Source organism: Rattus norvegicus, chromosome 8 (genome assembly GCF_021556685.1).
Source record: "Rattus norvegicus strain SHRSP/BbbUtx chromosome 8, alternate assembly SHRSP_T2T, whole genome shotgun sequence".
Classification (NCBI taxonomy): Eukaryota; Metazoa; Chordata; class Mammalia; order Rodentia; family Muridae; genus Rattus; species Rattus norvegicus.
In genome coordinates this window covers 58,629,918-58,645,889 of record NC_141541.1, presented here as the reverse complement: position 1 = coordinate 58,645,889, position 15,972 = coordinate 58,629,918, and the positions used below count along the sequence as shown (strand labels likewise).

Sequence of the window (15,972 nt, the reverse complement as noted above, 5' to 3'; positions counted from 1 at the left end):
GCCTACCCTACAGAGGAGGAGACTGCCAGCGTAGTGGCAAAGAAGCTTCTGGAAGACATCATACCCAGGTATGGTTTGCCTGCCCTGCCTGGATCTGACAGTGGACCAGCATTCATCTCTCAGGTAACTCAATCTCTAGCAATCTGGGGGCCAATTGGAAATCACATCGTGCATTCAGACCCCAGAGTTCAGGGCAAGTAGAGAGACTGAATCAGACCTGAAGGAGGCCTTGACCAAATTAACCCCTGAAATGGTAGTGCCTGGGCATCTCTCCTACCTTATGCCTTATATAGGGCGGGGAACACCCCCTATACTTAGGTCTCATCCCCTTTGAGATCCTATATGGGAGGCCCCCTCCCATGCTGCAGTCTGTTATTTTAGCTGAACAGGACCAACACAAGTTTTTAAAATCCTTAGAAGCCCCCCATAGAGTCCAGAAGCAACTCTGGCCAGCCATCTGCCAGGTTTATGAGTCTGCTCCTTCCCTAACCCCTATTCCTTTGAACCAGGTGAGGAAGTCTGGATTAAGAGATGTAGCCACAAGACTCTCTGGAACTTCCCTGGAAAGGGCCCCACACTGTGATCCTGACCACGATGTTAAGGTAGACAGGATCAGGACGTGGATATATAACTGGAGAGATGGCTCAGTGGTTAAGAGCACCTACTCCTCTTCCAGAGGTCCTGAGTTCAATTCCCAGAAACCACAGGTGGCTCACAACCATCTGTCATGGGATCTGATGCCCTCTTCTGTGTGTCTGAGGACAGCTACAGTGTAGTCATATAAATAAAGTAAATTCTTTAAACAAACAAACAAAAAGAACCTGCTGTCCAGCCTTCCTGCCAGCCACTGTGAACTTGATGACAAGGTTGTTGCGTTGTCCCCTGGGGGTACCCCAATAGTGAGGGGCTAGTGGCTGGTGCAGCAAAGCTTAAGCAGCAAGCCAGCAGGATCAGGACACTGGAGTCGCAGTTTCAGTGGACTAACAGGGTGTGGGGTGACCTTCCATTGTTCTTGTGCCAGTTCACCTGGAAGTCTCTCCGCTGGGACCTCAACTGCCTGCTGGATAGTCGCTTAATGCGGGAGTGATGTGTGTGTACATACGTATGTGTACATGTGTGTACGTGAGTTTGGGTGCCCAGAAGAAGGTGCTGGAGCTGAGGTAATAGGCAGTACGAACTGTCTAATAAGGTTGATGTGTTTAAACTTTTCACAGTGAAACGGTTATAACGGCTAAATAACACATAATGTGGCCAGAGAGATATCTAAGAGATGGGAGATGATTAGGGTGTAAGGCCTCAGCATTGGAAGGGTTGAATACCTCTCTCAAGAATCAGTTGTTATGAAGTAAGGCTCATCCATGTGCTAATTCACATGTGGCTGATTCCTTTCCTTTTTTCTTCTATGTAGTGATGCATCCAGGACAACTCTCCAGGGAGTAGGAATTGGGCTGGACACGTGAGACAATTAAACTTGTTTACTCTATAAATCATGCGGCCTCAGGTATTTTGTCATAGAAATACAGAGTAGGTTATCATAAGGCTCGTGTATACTAATCGTCTTTCTGGAATACAGAAACCTTAATACCTAACTTTGATGTAAGTTAGTAAGAGTGAACATTACAGATTTATCCCCATTTTCATCCTTCCTTTTCAAAACGAGTTTGAAAGCATCATCTTCCTTTTGGCAAGCTAGAAAGTGTCCTTCATACAGGGAAGATTCAAATTCCATTTTGTTGTGTCCTGGCACACGTTTCTGAAAGAATATGAGATCACTTTTTATATCATCAATATTTTCAGGTGGATTCATTTCCTGTGGAGAAAACACAAAACACATAATTTTTTTTTTTTTTTTGGTTCTTTTTTTTCCGGAGCTGGGGACCGAACCCAGGGCCTTGCGCTTCCTAGGTAAGCGCTCTACCACTGAGCTAAATCCCCAGCCCCAAAACACATAATTTTTAAGGATGTAAACAGCCGGGACAGGGGCCATGGATCGGAGGTTAAGAGTGCTTGCTGCGGGGTTGGGGATTTAGCTCAGCGGTAGAGCACTTGCCTAGCAAGCGCAAGGCCCTGGGTTCGGTCCCCAGCTCTGGAAAAAAAAAAAGAGTGCTTGCTGCTGTGCTCTCAGAAGCCTGCAATTTGGCTCCCAGTATCCACGTGGGAGCAGCTCACAAATGCCTGAACTCCAGCACCAGGGGATCTGACTCTTCCTCTGACCTCCGAAGAAACAGAATACATACATATATACATACATACATACATACATACATACATACATACATACATACGCGCGCACACACACACACACACACGCGCGCGCGCGAAATGAAATATTTTTTTAAAAGAGGATATTGACAAATTGAATATGTAAGTTTCTTTAGAAGTATATTACTAAACAAACCTAAAACAGTTTTAATTTTTTCAAAAGTTAAGAAAAAACACTCTGCATATAGAATAGTATGAGTGCCGACCACCTTTAATTCCTAACTTCCACTCTTCCCATCCATTCTGACCTTTTCTACCCTGGAACACTCGCACGCAGGCCTCCTGACTCCCCTATGCCTAGAGAGCTTCCTTCTGTTCTCTTCCACCAAGTGGAGTCTGTGTCTGCTAATGATGAAGTAAAGTTCTAGCAAAATTAGCCACCTCTTCGGGCTAATTTCCATTCTTGCCTTTCTCCGTTGTCAGTAGCTAAAAACACTGATGACCTCCTCCTTAAGCTCTGTAGCTCTGGGCGAGATGCAGGAGGTGTCAGGAGGCTCAGCTTCCTCTTTCCTCGGACCCTGGAACTAGGCTGTGGCATGATTAAACCCAGTGGCTGTGCTGTGACTGAGTCTTGGTTTCCCAATAGCCCAGCTGTACTGACTCAGTCTATGGCCCCTGACTCTGCCTTTCTGCCAAGCGTGACATTGCACAGTAGTCTCTACTTTTGTCCTGAGTGCAGTCCTTTAGCTGGGTCCTGCCCAGAAAGGCCAAGTGCTGCTTCCTCTTTCTTTTGTTCAGACACCAGGATCTATCAGGATTAGGTGTCTGGAAGCTGTAGGTCCCTCACACTGGGTCTGTAACTGCTAGCAGCGCCTGGCTTTTCCTAGTCTTACATCTTGTCTATTTCTCAGGGTGTGTTAGAAAATATGGGCACTGCTCGATCCATGTCAGTCATAGAACTAATATTTTGGAGTTAATTTCCACTCCATGGTAGCAAAGATCGCCACGATCCTATGGACTGATGGAGAAATCTCAGAAGTGAAAAAGCATCCTGTCCCCCTAAGATGTGTAGATGACTCTGAGGGGTTGGGGGGGGGGGCTTTCAACTCAACTTAGTCGTTAGAATTGATAGTCATGGTTTTTTATGAACAAGTATGGCCTCGCGTTGATGTCACATAGAGTACTCTCTCATTAGCATCTGCTTCTGAAACTGGGTCGGCTAAACCACAGCCTAAGGAGAGACTGTAAGCTGCAGGATTGATCTAGGACCAAGTTTCAGCTCAAAGTCTAGCTGAGAACTATGAAACCCGAGTGATTCATCAGGAGATGCAGTTGGGCCTTATCCAAACCCCATCTATGGCCACAGTAGCTAGGATCTGTGTTAGTGGGAGACCCGGAGCATCAGCCCGGGCACAGTGACACACACCTCTAATCCTAGCATCTGGGAGTAGAGATGGAAGGGTTAAGAGTTCAAGGTCACCCTCAACTCTAAACCTAGTTTAAAGTCAGTCTAGGATATAAAAAACCCTTTCTGAAAAGAAAACACTCAGCTGTCACTTCTCTCTGACCAGCTCAGAGATAAAATTAGACAACCAAGTATCATCACACTAGGCCAAAGGGCTTGACAGTTCCCCGCTACCATCCATTTCAGTGGCTATCTCTGCTCTCCGCTCTAGATAAAAGGTTGGTCTGAAGACCCCTGGATTTTATCATTTTGTCCATTAATAGGACTAAAACCCAAATGAAACTGAATCTTACCTCAAAGGAAATGATTTTGTTTTTACAGGAGAGGGTAGACATCCTTCCATCCTTCACAGATAGGGTCACAGCCAGTCCTCTTACTTCACTATCTTTGTACATATATATTATCAGTCTGGTCTGGGATTCGTTGGCTGAAACAAATACTAATAAGTGAGACCACTGCTTACAATAGTTTTTCCCCAAATCAGCATCTGTAGAAATTTAGCCAAAGGCTAGATCCACCTTAATCGACCAATCGCTAACCTGCACTCAGTTTTGGCCAGTCGACAGACATGATGCCCCACTGGCCAGACACCCCTTAAAACACACTTACAAGGTGTTATGAACCATGAGTAGGCAACATGAGTGTGCTAAAAATATTCTGAGTCGGGGCTGGGGAGACAGCTCAGTGGTTAAGAGCACTGCTCTTCCAGAGGTCCCGAGTTCAGCTTTGAGGCCATGGCAGCTCACAGCTGTCGGTAATTTCAAGATCTGACACCCTCACACAGACACACATGCAGGCAAAACACCAACGTACATAAAAAAAGATATTCTGGGTCTGTTAAAGATACTCTGATATCCTTTTGAGTGTGTTAAAGATTCCACGAGCCCTGCTGGGTGTGGATGCAGACACTGTTGTTTCCACCTCTCAGGAGGCAGGGGTAGGCGGATCTCTGAATTTTAGGTCTGTCTGGTCTATAGAGTTTTAAGGCTGCCAGGGATACATGGTGAGATCCTGTTCCAAAACAAAAACAAAACCAACCCTCAAACAGAACATTATTCTGAATCTAAAGACTGTGTTTAACTGTTGAATGTTCAACAGAATATTAAAAACCTATTTGCTGAGGTAAAAACCTTAGGATAGGATTTCCCCCCCCCCCAAAATATGCATTCAACCAGGCCCCGAAGCATGTGATTTGGAACTTATATCTTGAGACACACGGTGAGCGTGCCATCCTCTGAGGGAGGTGCTCTGTGTTCTGACAGACGGCAGGTTCATTTATTTCAAATTATGGCTTCTGCTTTGCTTTTCATTTTGAGTTTGGATGGTGTCAGCAGTGTGTTTAGCTATAACCAATGGGGATGAAGCCTCCAACTTGACAGGGCTCTTCCTCAGAGGATGCGGTTAAAACAAGGGAAGGAGTGATACACACGTAGATTCAGAGTGACGTGGCCTCTGCAGTGCCTGTATTGGACCCAACTCCTCCTTCCAACTAAAAATATGGGCGCTCTCGAAATTGGAATTATATTTACTACTGTGGCTCTCTCTCCATTTAAGGATGGGTCAAAGGCGGCAATATTTGAAAGTATGGGCAGTAAAATGGAGAGAGAATAGTGGTCATCTCTGTGTTTATAAGTAAGCAGGGGGAAAGTACCTGTTCGGTCGATATCAGGCATGTCCTCGAACACAGGCGGGTTTCTTTTGTCAACGAAGAGAACTTGGTCATTTATGCTCCGCATTACTGCGGTTGTACAGTGAAGTCTGCCAAAGTGGTCTGATTCCAAGTCTCCTAAAATATACATCGAGTCATTGATGGTTAGGGCTTTTTGTTCTTTTGTTTTTCCCAGATCAACAAATAGACCTAGTACTACCGTTCTCCAGAGTCAGTCTAAACCTCTAGATGCAGCAACAAGCAAGCCAACTGCTGTTTTCATCTGCTTCTGAGACACAGAACTTCCTGTCTGTGCTCAGAACTACTCTCCTGAGCAGCCTCCTACCCTTCTGTTTCCTTACGCTTTGACTTATGCTGTCCCGTCCGTCTCCTGCCCCTGGGAGCTCTTCCCTAGCTCGTCTCCTTCCTGCCCTTCCCTTCTAACTTCGCATTGTACTTCATTATGGCATCTTGTCAGTACGGTGAATCCTTAACCTGCTTATGCAGATGTGGGAACTGTCCCACGACAGGCTCACCCGTGGGCAGTACTTGGTTTTCCAGTGGAGCACTGTCTCAGTTTACAGCTGCAACTTCAAGTCTTGCTGCTTTCTGGATCTTTATACTTTCCCTACAGGGAATTCTCTCTCCCTCTCCCTCTCCCTCTCCCTCTCCCTCTCCCTCTCCCTCTCCCTCACTCCCTCTCCCTCTCCTTCCCTCTCCTTCCCTCCCCTGACCCCCACCCCCATCTCTTTTCTCTTTCGAGACAGGACTTCTCTGTGTAGTCTTGGCTGTCCTGGACCTTGCTCTGTAGACCAAGCTGGCTTCAGACTCGGAGATCTGCCTGCCTCTGCCTCCTACGTGTGCTCCACTACACTAGACCAGTTCTTCTCCTTGTCTAAAGAAAAATACTGGGAAAGTGTCCCAGCGTCTACGACAGAGCCCACCTGCACTCCGAGTAGTGGGCCGAAGCTTTGATTTGCCAACCCTTCCTTCTCTTCTGTCAACCTGGCATTTCCACTTCCTATCCTGGACAGGGAGTTTAGACGCATTGTGCTAACACTGTTACAACACTAAGGCAGGAGGATCACAAGGTTGAGGCCAGTCCAGGTAATATAGTGAGTTCTGGGTCAGTCTATTGAACCAGTGTCAAACCAAACCGGACAGCTGAGATCTCCGAGAATCCCGTGCTGGTGCTGTAGACAAGAGTTATAAGATGGAAACAACTTATAAGTCTATCAGCCGAGGAGTTACAGCTTTATTATGCTGTCACCGTAGGAATTTAATACAACTGTAATTATTAACTACCTTAGAAACAACCCTATGGACAGTTTCTCCCTGCTGACAGTGGATGTGTCTCAAATGCCTTTTAATTTCCAAAGAAAGAAAAATAAATGTATACTTTACCATTATCTTCAGCTAAAGGGAGGAAAAGAGAAACACAGTATGTTAGATTATACAGTTCAGCTCAACATGTCCCCTCTCTCCTGCCCTTCTGCAGCTCTAATCTTCCTTCCACTCCCCTCCCCCAACTCTCTCTGTAGACAGGGACATAGTATATAGGTCTGGCTCTTCTGGAACTCACTCTGTAGATTAGACTGGCCCCAGACTTACAGTGGGGACTTGCCTGGTCCCCACTCCTCACTCCTTAGCCTCTGTGTAGTAGCGATGGACTCTTTTGGCCTCCAGTAGGAATATCAGATTTGATAAGCATTCAAGATCCCACAAAACTAAGCCTATTAGGGTTCATGTGTGCTTAGATATGTTAGGTATAAAACTGAAATCCAGGGCTGGAGAGATGGCTCAGGAGGTAAGCGCTCTTCTGGAGGACCCATGTTTTGATTCCTAGCATCCATATGTCAGCTCACACCACCCAGTTCCAGGGGATCTAGTGTCTGCTTCTGACCTCCATGGACACTGCATACATGTGGTGCACAGACATACATGCAGAAGAGACACCCATATACATACATTATAATAATAATAATAGTAATAGTAATAGTAATAATAATAATAATAATAATAATAATAATAATAATAATAAAGAGAGCTAAAACTCCAGGATTTGTAAATCTCAATACATAGCTAGAGTATTTTTTAATAAAGCAGCAAACTTTTCTTTTAAATTTATTGTTTAAATGGAAAAATATTTAAGGACTTTTCCAGGAAGCTTCCAAAGAAAGCTGAACTTTCAGTGAAGTCAAATCCCCCATGGAAACTTAATCAAAAGAATCTCTATCCCTCCCTCCCTCCCTCCCTCCCTCCCTCCCTCCCTCCCTCCCTCCCTCTCTCTGGCTAAGTATATTCACATGAATGGTGTACACAGAACTCTAGGCCTAGAATATCATGACTAGCATTTCTTTTGGGAAGCAGGGTTTTCTCAATGACACAATTTCGTGGGATCTTCATGACGGGCCCCAGGCACCATCTTGGTGAGCCACTGTCAGAGTGCCACCCCTGAGATGGGACCAGGCACTGAGACCTTGGGGGACATTAACATTGCAGTAGAATTTGATGACAAACAGGAGCATAAGCTCACTTTATGAGTTCTCTTCTTGTACCCGTATTGGAGCCCTGCATTTGTCATGCTGGTTTAGACTTACGTATAAGGTAAAGTGTGTTGTCAATAAACATCATTTCTTTGAAGTTGACACAAGAGCCTTCTTCTGGTATGGCAGCCATTGTTCCTAGGGAAGGCAAAGGGTCACCTGTGAGGAGGCCAAGACTGCTCTTTGTACACATGAAATGAATGAACGCCTGACCTTCTCTTTTTTAATAAAAAGATTTTTTAATTTGTCTTATATATTTGGTGTTTTGATTATATGCATGTCTATGCACCACATGCAGTTCTTATAGAGTCCAGAAGAGGGCGCTGGATCCAGCTACCATGGCAGGGGGGCGGGTGCTGGAAGAGTAGCCCAGTGCCAATAACTGCTGAGCCATCCCTCCAGCCCCTTAATGCTGCCTTTCTAAGCCTCCACATTTGAACGTCATTCATCATCCAGGATGCTGATGACCACGGCAGGTGCTTGATAAATGTGAAGCATCAGTCTATAACACGTGTGTTTGTATTCTTTCACAAATCATTAGCGATTGGAATGGGGAGAGTGCCATCTCATTAAATAATATTTTAAAGGGTGACTATGGCTCACTAGTGAGTTATTAGTTTGGTGTTCCCTGAGGATGCTAGAAATACACCCTTAAATGGGAACCGGTTCTGTCTGAACTTAAAACTCAGCGGCCTCCTGTAGATGAGACGCTGAAGGTTCAGGACTTGGTTGGTAAAGGAGAGGAGGTGATAAAAAGTGGCACTTCCACCTGGCGTTTGGGGCAGGGTGGGAGATGGCCGAAAGGTGGGTCCCCTCCCCAGGCAGCAGCAACTTTTGATCTGAAGTCTGGGTTGTCTATGTCTGTGAATGAGTAATACATAAATATGACATTTCTGCAAAAACAAATAATACTCTTGAATTTGCTTTCCCTCACCCTACTCTACAGTTACACATGTGTAGCCTTTCAGAATTTTGTCATGGAATTGTCTTGGAGCTCTATGTATGAGAAATCCCTGACTTTGGGGAGAAAGCACACATGTTTATCCTCATCTGTTTCTAAGCTGAAATGTAGCACCCCTCCTTGTGTTATATGGCAAATACACCACAGTGTCTTCAGTGTAACCCCAACACTGCCACTAATAGAAATGCCCCCTTATCATCAGGCTACGGTTGCTACCGGAGTCCTCAAATACGGTTTAAGTTCTCTATTACGTTGAAATTACCCCGATAGATCTCGTTGCTTAATGTATTAAGAAGGAACACAAAAACACTACATAAAATTGTTAAAGTTTTTTTGGACAGCACTGGTGAGGTTGAGACAGAAGGACCAGGAGTTCAGGGCTATGTAATGAGTTTGCTACATAAGTCCCTGTATAGCATCCACCTCCTTGGCTTTTAAAAACTATTCCAATTAAATGAGTTTCCTGCATTTAACTTAATGTGACAAATAACAGGCTAGGTGATAGCAGCAGCCTCAGGTCTCCCTGCTCGCTCCCCAAGGTCACTGGCACGTTCCTTTGATCTCTTTCTCTCCTACAGTACATGCGGAAGAACCCTCTGGGCTTCCCTGCCCCCTAAACTCAGGATCCAATGAAGAAGACGAAGTTACCTTCAGTCTTGTTTGCTGCCTTTTCTCTTTCGAGACAGGTGCTGTTACCCTACGGTGGCCTTGGAATACCAGTCCTTCTGTGTCAGCCACTTGAGGGATGGGAGTATAAGTGTACACCGGCACAGCCTTGTGTGCTACCACAGCTGTATTTGACTCTGGGTCCACTCTTTGCCTTTAACACCACCGGCAAGCCTTACTCCTACTTCCTCTCTGGCTTCTGGAGCTCAGGTGCCTGTGTGTGTTGCTAATCTTCTGTAGCCTTTGCTCCTGGTAATCTGTTAATTACAGTTTTATTTCAGCAGACTCAAACATGGTACCTTCAGGGGAAAACTTCAAACTTTCCCTACACCAGAGGATTAGCTGGTGTCTCCTGCGGTGAAGCCACTTAATGGATGGAGCACGCAGGGTGGTGACCGAGTCAAAATTCTTAATTGTTTTGATGGTTTGTAGTTACCAAGACTGTGGTCGAGACTTGGTCTCTATGTCAGTGCTGGAGGAGCGGCCTTGGTTAGATGTTCAGGTAATTAGAGTGGAGCCAAGGGCAGGATGGACAGGATGGACAGGATGTGCCTTTTCACATCAGAGAGCACTTAAAACTTATTACCCCCTCTCTGTCTGTCTGTCTGTCTGTCTGTCTGTCTGTCTCTGTCTCTGTCTGTCTCTGTCTGTCTCTGTCTCTGTCTGTCTCTGTCTCTCTGTCTCTGTCTATCTCTGTCTGTCTGTCTCTGTCTCTGTCTGTCTGTCTCTGTCTCTGTGCGTGTGTGTGTGTGTGCGCGAGCGCATGCATGCGCATATGTGTTGTCTGAATTTATGTATTCTTTCTAGCTAATCAGCTTTTTAGCTGACTAAAACAATAGTATTTATAAATATGTGCTCTACATTTATTTTTTTTTTTAGCAAAATCTGAGGTCAAGTAGTTTCAATAGAAGAAGGAAATTAAACCTCAGTTGAAAAACTTAATTTTAATTAAATTAACCTAAAGTATTTGTTACTTGGTTGATGTTTTAACACTTTAATCTAGGTTCATTACTTATATTCAAGTGTGAATAGTTATTAAATATATTTATATTGTAGTCAATAAATGGGTAAATGGACTGAATATGCAGTTTTCAAAAGAAGTACAAATTGCTAATAAATGTATGAAAAAAAGTTCATATCTTTAGCCAGCAGAGAAATATATATTAAAAATACATTGAGGTGCTGGAGAGATGGCTCAGTGGGAAAAGCACACACTGCTCTTGCAGAGGACCTGACTCTAGTTCCCACAGCTGCATGCACACACGCAACCTAAAATAATAAAAATTAAATCTTGTAAAAGTTACACTGAGTTTCCATTTCAACCCCACCAGAATACCAATCATCGAGAAAAAGAAAAACAAGACAAAAGAGAAGTTCCTAACAAATGTTAGTGAGGATGTAGAGAAAAAGGAGCTCTTCTACATTCCTGGTAGAAATGTAACTTAGTTTAACTTCTGTGGAAATAAAAATGGAGGTCTCTCAAAAAAACCAAAAAAATAGAACTATCATATTAACTTGCTATATCACTCCTGGTGTATACCTAAATATACCCAAGCCACACAGTAGGGATCAAGTCGCACACAGTAGGGATCAAGTCACACACAGTAGGGATACCTGCATATCTGCATTACTCATGCCACTTTTCACGAGGCCCAAGTTATAGAATCAGCCTTGGTGCCCGTCAGCAGGTGAGTGGATAAAGATGTAGCATATTTACACTGCAGAGTATTATTCAGATGCAAAAAGGATGGATTACATTAACGATGGAAAAATGGCTGAAACTGGAAGTCACCATCTTATGTGAAATAAGCCAGATTCAAACAAATTTTTTTTCAGATGCAAAATCTAGATTTAAAAAATATGAGCATAGAAGACTTTAGAAGGAGGAGTAAAAGGACTCTATTGGTTCATTATTAGTGAGATAACGGCTTGTGTTGTCTTCTCGACTTTAATGTATATAATGGACATATTTTTCAAAAGCGATTTGCCTGGAATACAGCAAACACAAGAGACAAAGATTGGATTTTTAAATGACTAGCATTTACTTTACTGTAGTGACTATTAAATTAGTTATTAGGTGAATGACCTTAGAAAAGGATTCAGTTACCCTAAAAATACCACTCCTAGATGTGCAGAGATAGCTCAGCGGTTAAGAGCACTGGCTACTCTTCAAGAGGACCCTGGTCCATTCTCAGCACTCACGTAGAAACTCACAGCCATCTGTAACTCCAGTTCCAGGGGACCTGGTGCCCTCTCATGGACTCCACAGGCAGCAGGCATGCATGTAGGCAAAATATCCATACATAGAAAATAAGTTATTAATGAACTACTCCTAGATGGGCCTGGTGGTACACATCTGTAATCCCAACGATGAGAAGCCAAAGCTATAGGATCATGAATTAAGAGAGGAGCCTCCCTGGGCTACATAATGGGACCCTGTGACAAAAAAACAGAGGTTAGGGATGTGGCTCAGTGGCCTTGACTGGCATGCATGAGGCTCTGCCCTTTAAAAATTGAAATAACAACAAAGAAAGAAACAAAACACTCTCTCCCACAGTTCTTGTTAATCATTTAATCACTCGCTAATATGAGTCAGTTGTGGGTTTAGCTCTGAACAAAACTTAACTCCCAGCATCCAGTGACTCACGTGTCTGTGGACAAGACAAAACAGGACAGATGCTGTAGGGTCCGGTTTGTGCTGCTGCTGGAGAAGCTTTCACAGTGACGTCACTCAGGGCAGCATGAGCAGAGGACAGCTGCGTCAAGGGCAGGGGAGGGCTTCTATGAAGGAGGGCTAGCGATCAGGCAGGAGAGCTGGGGAGCAGGGGGGCTGGGAGGACCAAGGCTTGAGGTTTCACCATTTACCACACAAGATGTAAGTGTAGTCACAGCTCTCAGAAAGGGCTGGGTTTCTGATGACCCCACGGGCTTCCATGATTATTTTGTTCTTTGGTAATAAATGTAACAGTGTGGAGGCACCATTCTCAGGGTGCACATGTTTATGGCCACTAACGTGGATGCATGCCTTCTTTCCGCCCACGGTGAGGCGTTATTAACCATGCTTTGAAAAGTTCATCCTCCTCACGCCTTGTCACGGTGGTGCTTTAGTCACCTTAGGACTGTATTCTTGCATCTTGCTTGTATACCCAGAGATTGTTCATATCACAAATAGTAACAAGGCTCCTTAGTACCTTGGTGACATTGTTATCATTTAAGAAAATATTCAAGCCTGGGTGTGTTCCTGTAAATCAGTAATCACATAGGGTAGGTAAAGGCCAGGGGAGAAAGGAGGCAGGAGGTTCAAGATTATCCCCAGCCACGCAGTAAACTGGAGTCCAGTATGGGTTTTGGGAGACCCTGTCTCAAAAAGGCAAAAAGAAAATAAAGCAAGTAGGACATCAATGGTATTATGTGGCTGGTAAGAAGGTTCTGGGTATTTGCCATCTGTATCTGGAGACCTGAGTTCAATTCCCAGACACCACATAAAGGTGGAAAGAACTGACTCCACAAAAGCTGTGCTCTGACTCCCACACACCTGTTTCATGCACATGCACACACTGTAATAAAATACTGCTTTAATAATAGCACTAAAATCCAGTCTGATGGCACAGGACTGTGACACCAGTTACAGTCTGATGGCATAGGCCTGTGACACCAGTCACAAGGGCAGATGAGACAGGATGCCTGCTTGGGTAACTCAGAGTGAGTTCAAGGCCAGCTTAGGTAACTCAGTTCCTGTACCCAAATTAAAAAAAAAATTAAAAAATGGGGAGAGATGTTAGAGCAAGGGCTCAGTGGGAGAGCTTCTGAGATAGGTCAGCAATAGTTCAACTTACTCCACAATGGTGGAGGCAGATGATCCCACAAGGGCACACCGTCTTCTACCCAGCATTAGTGCTAGCAGTTTGCACTAGTAGCTCTGAAATCATGCCACTCTAGATCGAGTGTTTAATTTGAAAACATTCCTATTATTTCGTTTTGCTTATAAAGTTAAAACCATTATTTTCCTATTACCTTATTTAGATTTTGCCTAATTTAATTTAGAGGATCTTGCAGTTCCTTTGATTAAAAAACCAGGGGAGGAGAGTTAGGTAATAGATCTTGTTTATGCAAGCTTGATCTCTTTGGGGAGGAGAAAAGCATTTGAATTTTAAAAATTCTCCTGGGCCATAGTGCAACCAATACATTCTATTTGGGGGACAGTCCTTAAAACTGTCCTCTAAAGTCCAGTGAAAGAAAGAAAGAATGGAAGCCTAAAAACACATTAATCAAATACTCTCCCTGCTGGAGAGATGGCTCAGCGGTTAAGAGCACTGACTGTTCTTCAGGAGGCTCAGAGTTCAATTCCCAGCAACCACCTGTAATGGGATCTGATGTGCTCTTCTGGTGTGTCTAAAGAGAATAACCGTACATTTGCAAACATAAAATAGACCTAAGAAGAAAAGAAATGAATCAAATACACTCTCCTTGTTTCCTGACTAATTTTATGTATCCACTGTGAATTTTTCACTGTGTTCCTACTCCGGTTAGCCCTCAGTGTATCTTGATGTCAAGTCTTCCTCTTCCTTACTCCTCTTCCCTTCCCCCACCCTGATTCTTTCTCATGCATGCTTCTTTGCTTTCTTAATTCTAATCTATGAGGTACAGTTCCCAGTGGGTAAGAATGCCTTGAACATTTTATCTAGTAATCTCTTGCACATGTATGTGTGTGTAAATGTCTATGAAGGCACATGTGCATGTGTGTGTGTGCACACATGAGTGTGCCAGAGGACAATTGTGGGTATTATTCATTAAGTACCATCATCCTTTTAAAAAATAAAGAAAAAATATTTCGTGTGTGTGTGTGTGTGTGTGTGTGTGTGTGTGCGTGCGCGCGCACACGCACGTGCCCATGTCTAAGGTTAGAGGACAACTTGCAGAAGTCAGTTCTGGGGCCAGACTTGGTGGCAAACATTCTTATCCTCTGCACCATCTTGCTGGCCACACCCCATTTTTTGAGACAAGACCTCCAGTGTCCTGGAATGTGCTGGACGGTCAGCAAGCTCCAAGGATCCCACGGTTTCTGTCATGTTAGCACTGGGAGTGTGAACCCTCCGCACAGTTTGTTTGCTTTTCAAGTTTGCGTTCTGGAGATTGAATGCAGGCCCTTGAGTGCTTTGCCAGCCTTCTCATCTCCCCTGCGTTCACCTAATGTTCTCATAAAGAGCCTTCCAGGAGTGTATAGGAAAAAATTACATTTTCAAAATAAAAAAAATCATAGAAAAAGCCTTTGAAAATCATAGAAAAGCCTTTGGCAGAGAGGAGGTGACAGAATATCATGAGGAAAATTAGGTTACATGAGTTCTAATTTTGCCTGGGACAAGTTACTTAATTTTGGGGGTGGGGGATCTCAGTTTCCTCATTTGAAAAACAAGGAAGCTGGACGTCAAACTTTAAGTTTTTTTTCCAGCCCCATCATTCTGCAATTCTAGGCTATAGTTAAAGCTGCCAGGAAAGAGCCATTTATATGGGGGACCAATGCCCCGGTAGCCACTTCCTCTTACAGTGGTTCTCAACCTGTGGGTTGCCACCCTTGTGAGAGTCGAGCCACCCTTTCAGAGGGGTCGCCTCTGAAACGCAAATATTTTACATTACAATTTATAACAGTAGAAACATGACAGTTATGAAATAACAACAAAATGATCTTATGGTGGGGGGTCACCACAACCTGAGGAATGTCTGAAGAAGGTTGAGGACCACTGGAAGGCAACACACAGTTACAGTATATTATTCAGGCAGTATTTTCAAATTGCTAGGAGTTTTAAAAGGTAATATTGCATTAAAAGTAAGATGCCTTGAACTTGGAAAGAGACTCTGATCCCATTTGTCCTGTCTGTGGAACTCCAGTTCTGTGGAATAGGCATGGACTGGACAGCTGGGTCTGATACAGTCTCCACAATCACATGGGAAGTCAGCCTGGCTTCAGCAAGACCAACACTCAACATTTCGGTTCCTTTTTCAGAAAAACACCCTTATTTAGCCACCTGTGGCAGTCCACGCTTATAATCCAAGCACCGGGAGACAGGCAGATCTCTGTAAGAGGCCACCGTGGTTTACACAGGTCTAGGACAGCCAAAGCTATATACACAGTGAGACCCTGTCTCAAAACAAACAAACAAACAAACAAACAAACAAAACTAAACCAAACCAAAAAAACCTGTATTTAGTGTGTGTAATGAGTTTATGGTGGCTCCTGTGTGGAGGTCAGGGATGCCTTTCATCTTTATAAAGGATCCATGGACGGACCTCAGGTCAGCAGGCTGTGACACACGGCTTCCCTGCTGAGCCGTCTCACTGGCCAGGTGATATTTCAGTTTAGCAAGTCAGTTAACCCTTGACAATTGCTCCATCTGACAAACGTATGTCTGTGGGATGTAGACGGGATAGGGGCAGAACACACCAGAAAATTAGATCATTAATGACAGGTATATTTAATCAACTGTTA

General features: G+C 44.1%; 1 protein-coding gene across 11 annotated transcripts in view; it reads right to left on the bottom strand.

Annotated features, from left to right (window-relative positions):
• Window positions 1–1,460: 1,460 nt before the first annotated feature.
• Il18 (interleukin 18) overlaps window positions 1,461–15,972 on the bottom strand; it is a 27,105-nt gene continuing 12,593 nt past the window's right edge. For 2 of the 11 annotated variants that reach the window (NM_019165.2, XM_087560705.1), the window contains 5 exon segments: window positions 1,461–1,810; window positions 3,961–4,094; window positions 5,319–5,453; window positions 6,720–6,731; window positions 7,916–7,999. In NM_019165.2, coding sequence (NP_062038.2) covers window positions 1,586–1,810; window positions 3,961–4,094; window positions 5,319–5,453; window positions 6,720–6,731; window positions 7,916–7,994 — 585 coding nt within the window. In that variant the 5' untranslated portion in view covers window positions 7,995–7,999 and the 3' untranslated portion in view covers window positions 1,461–1,585. 11 annotated transcript variants of the gene reach the window in all.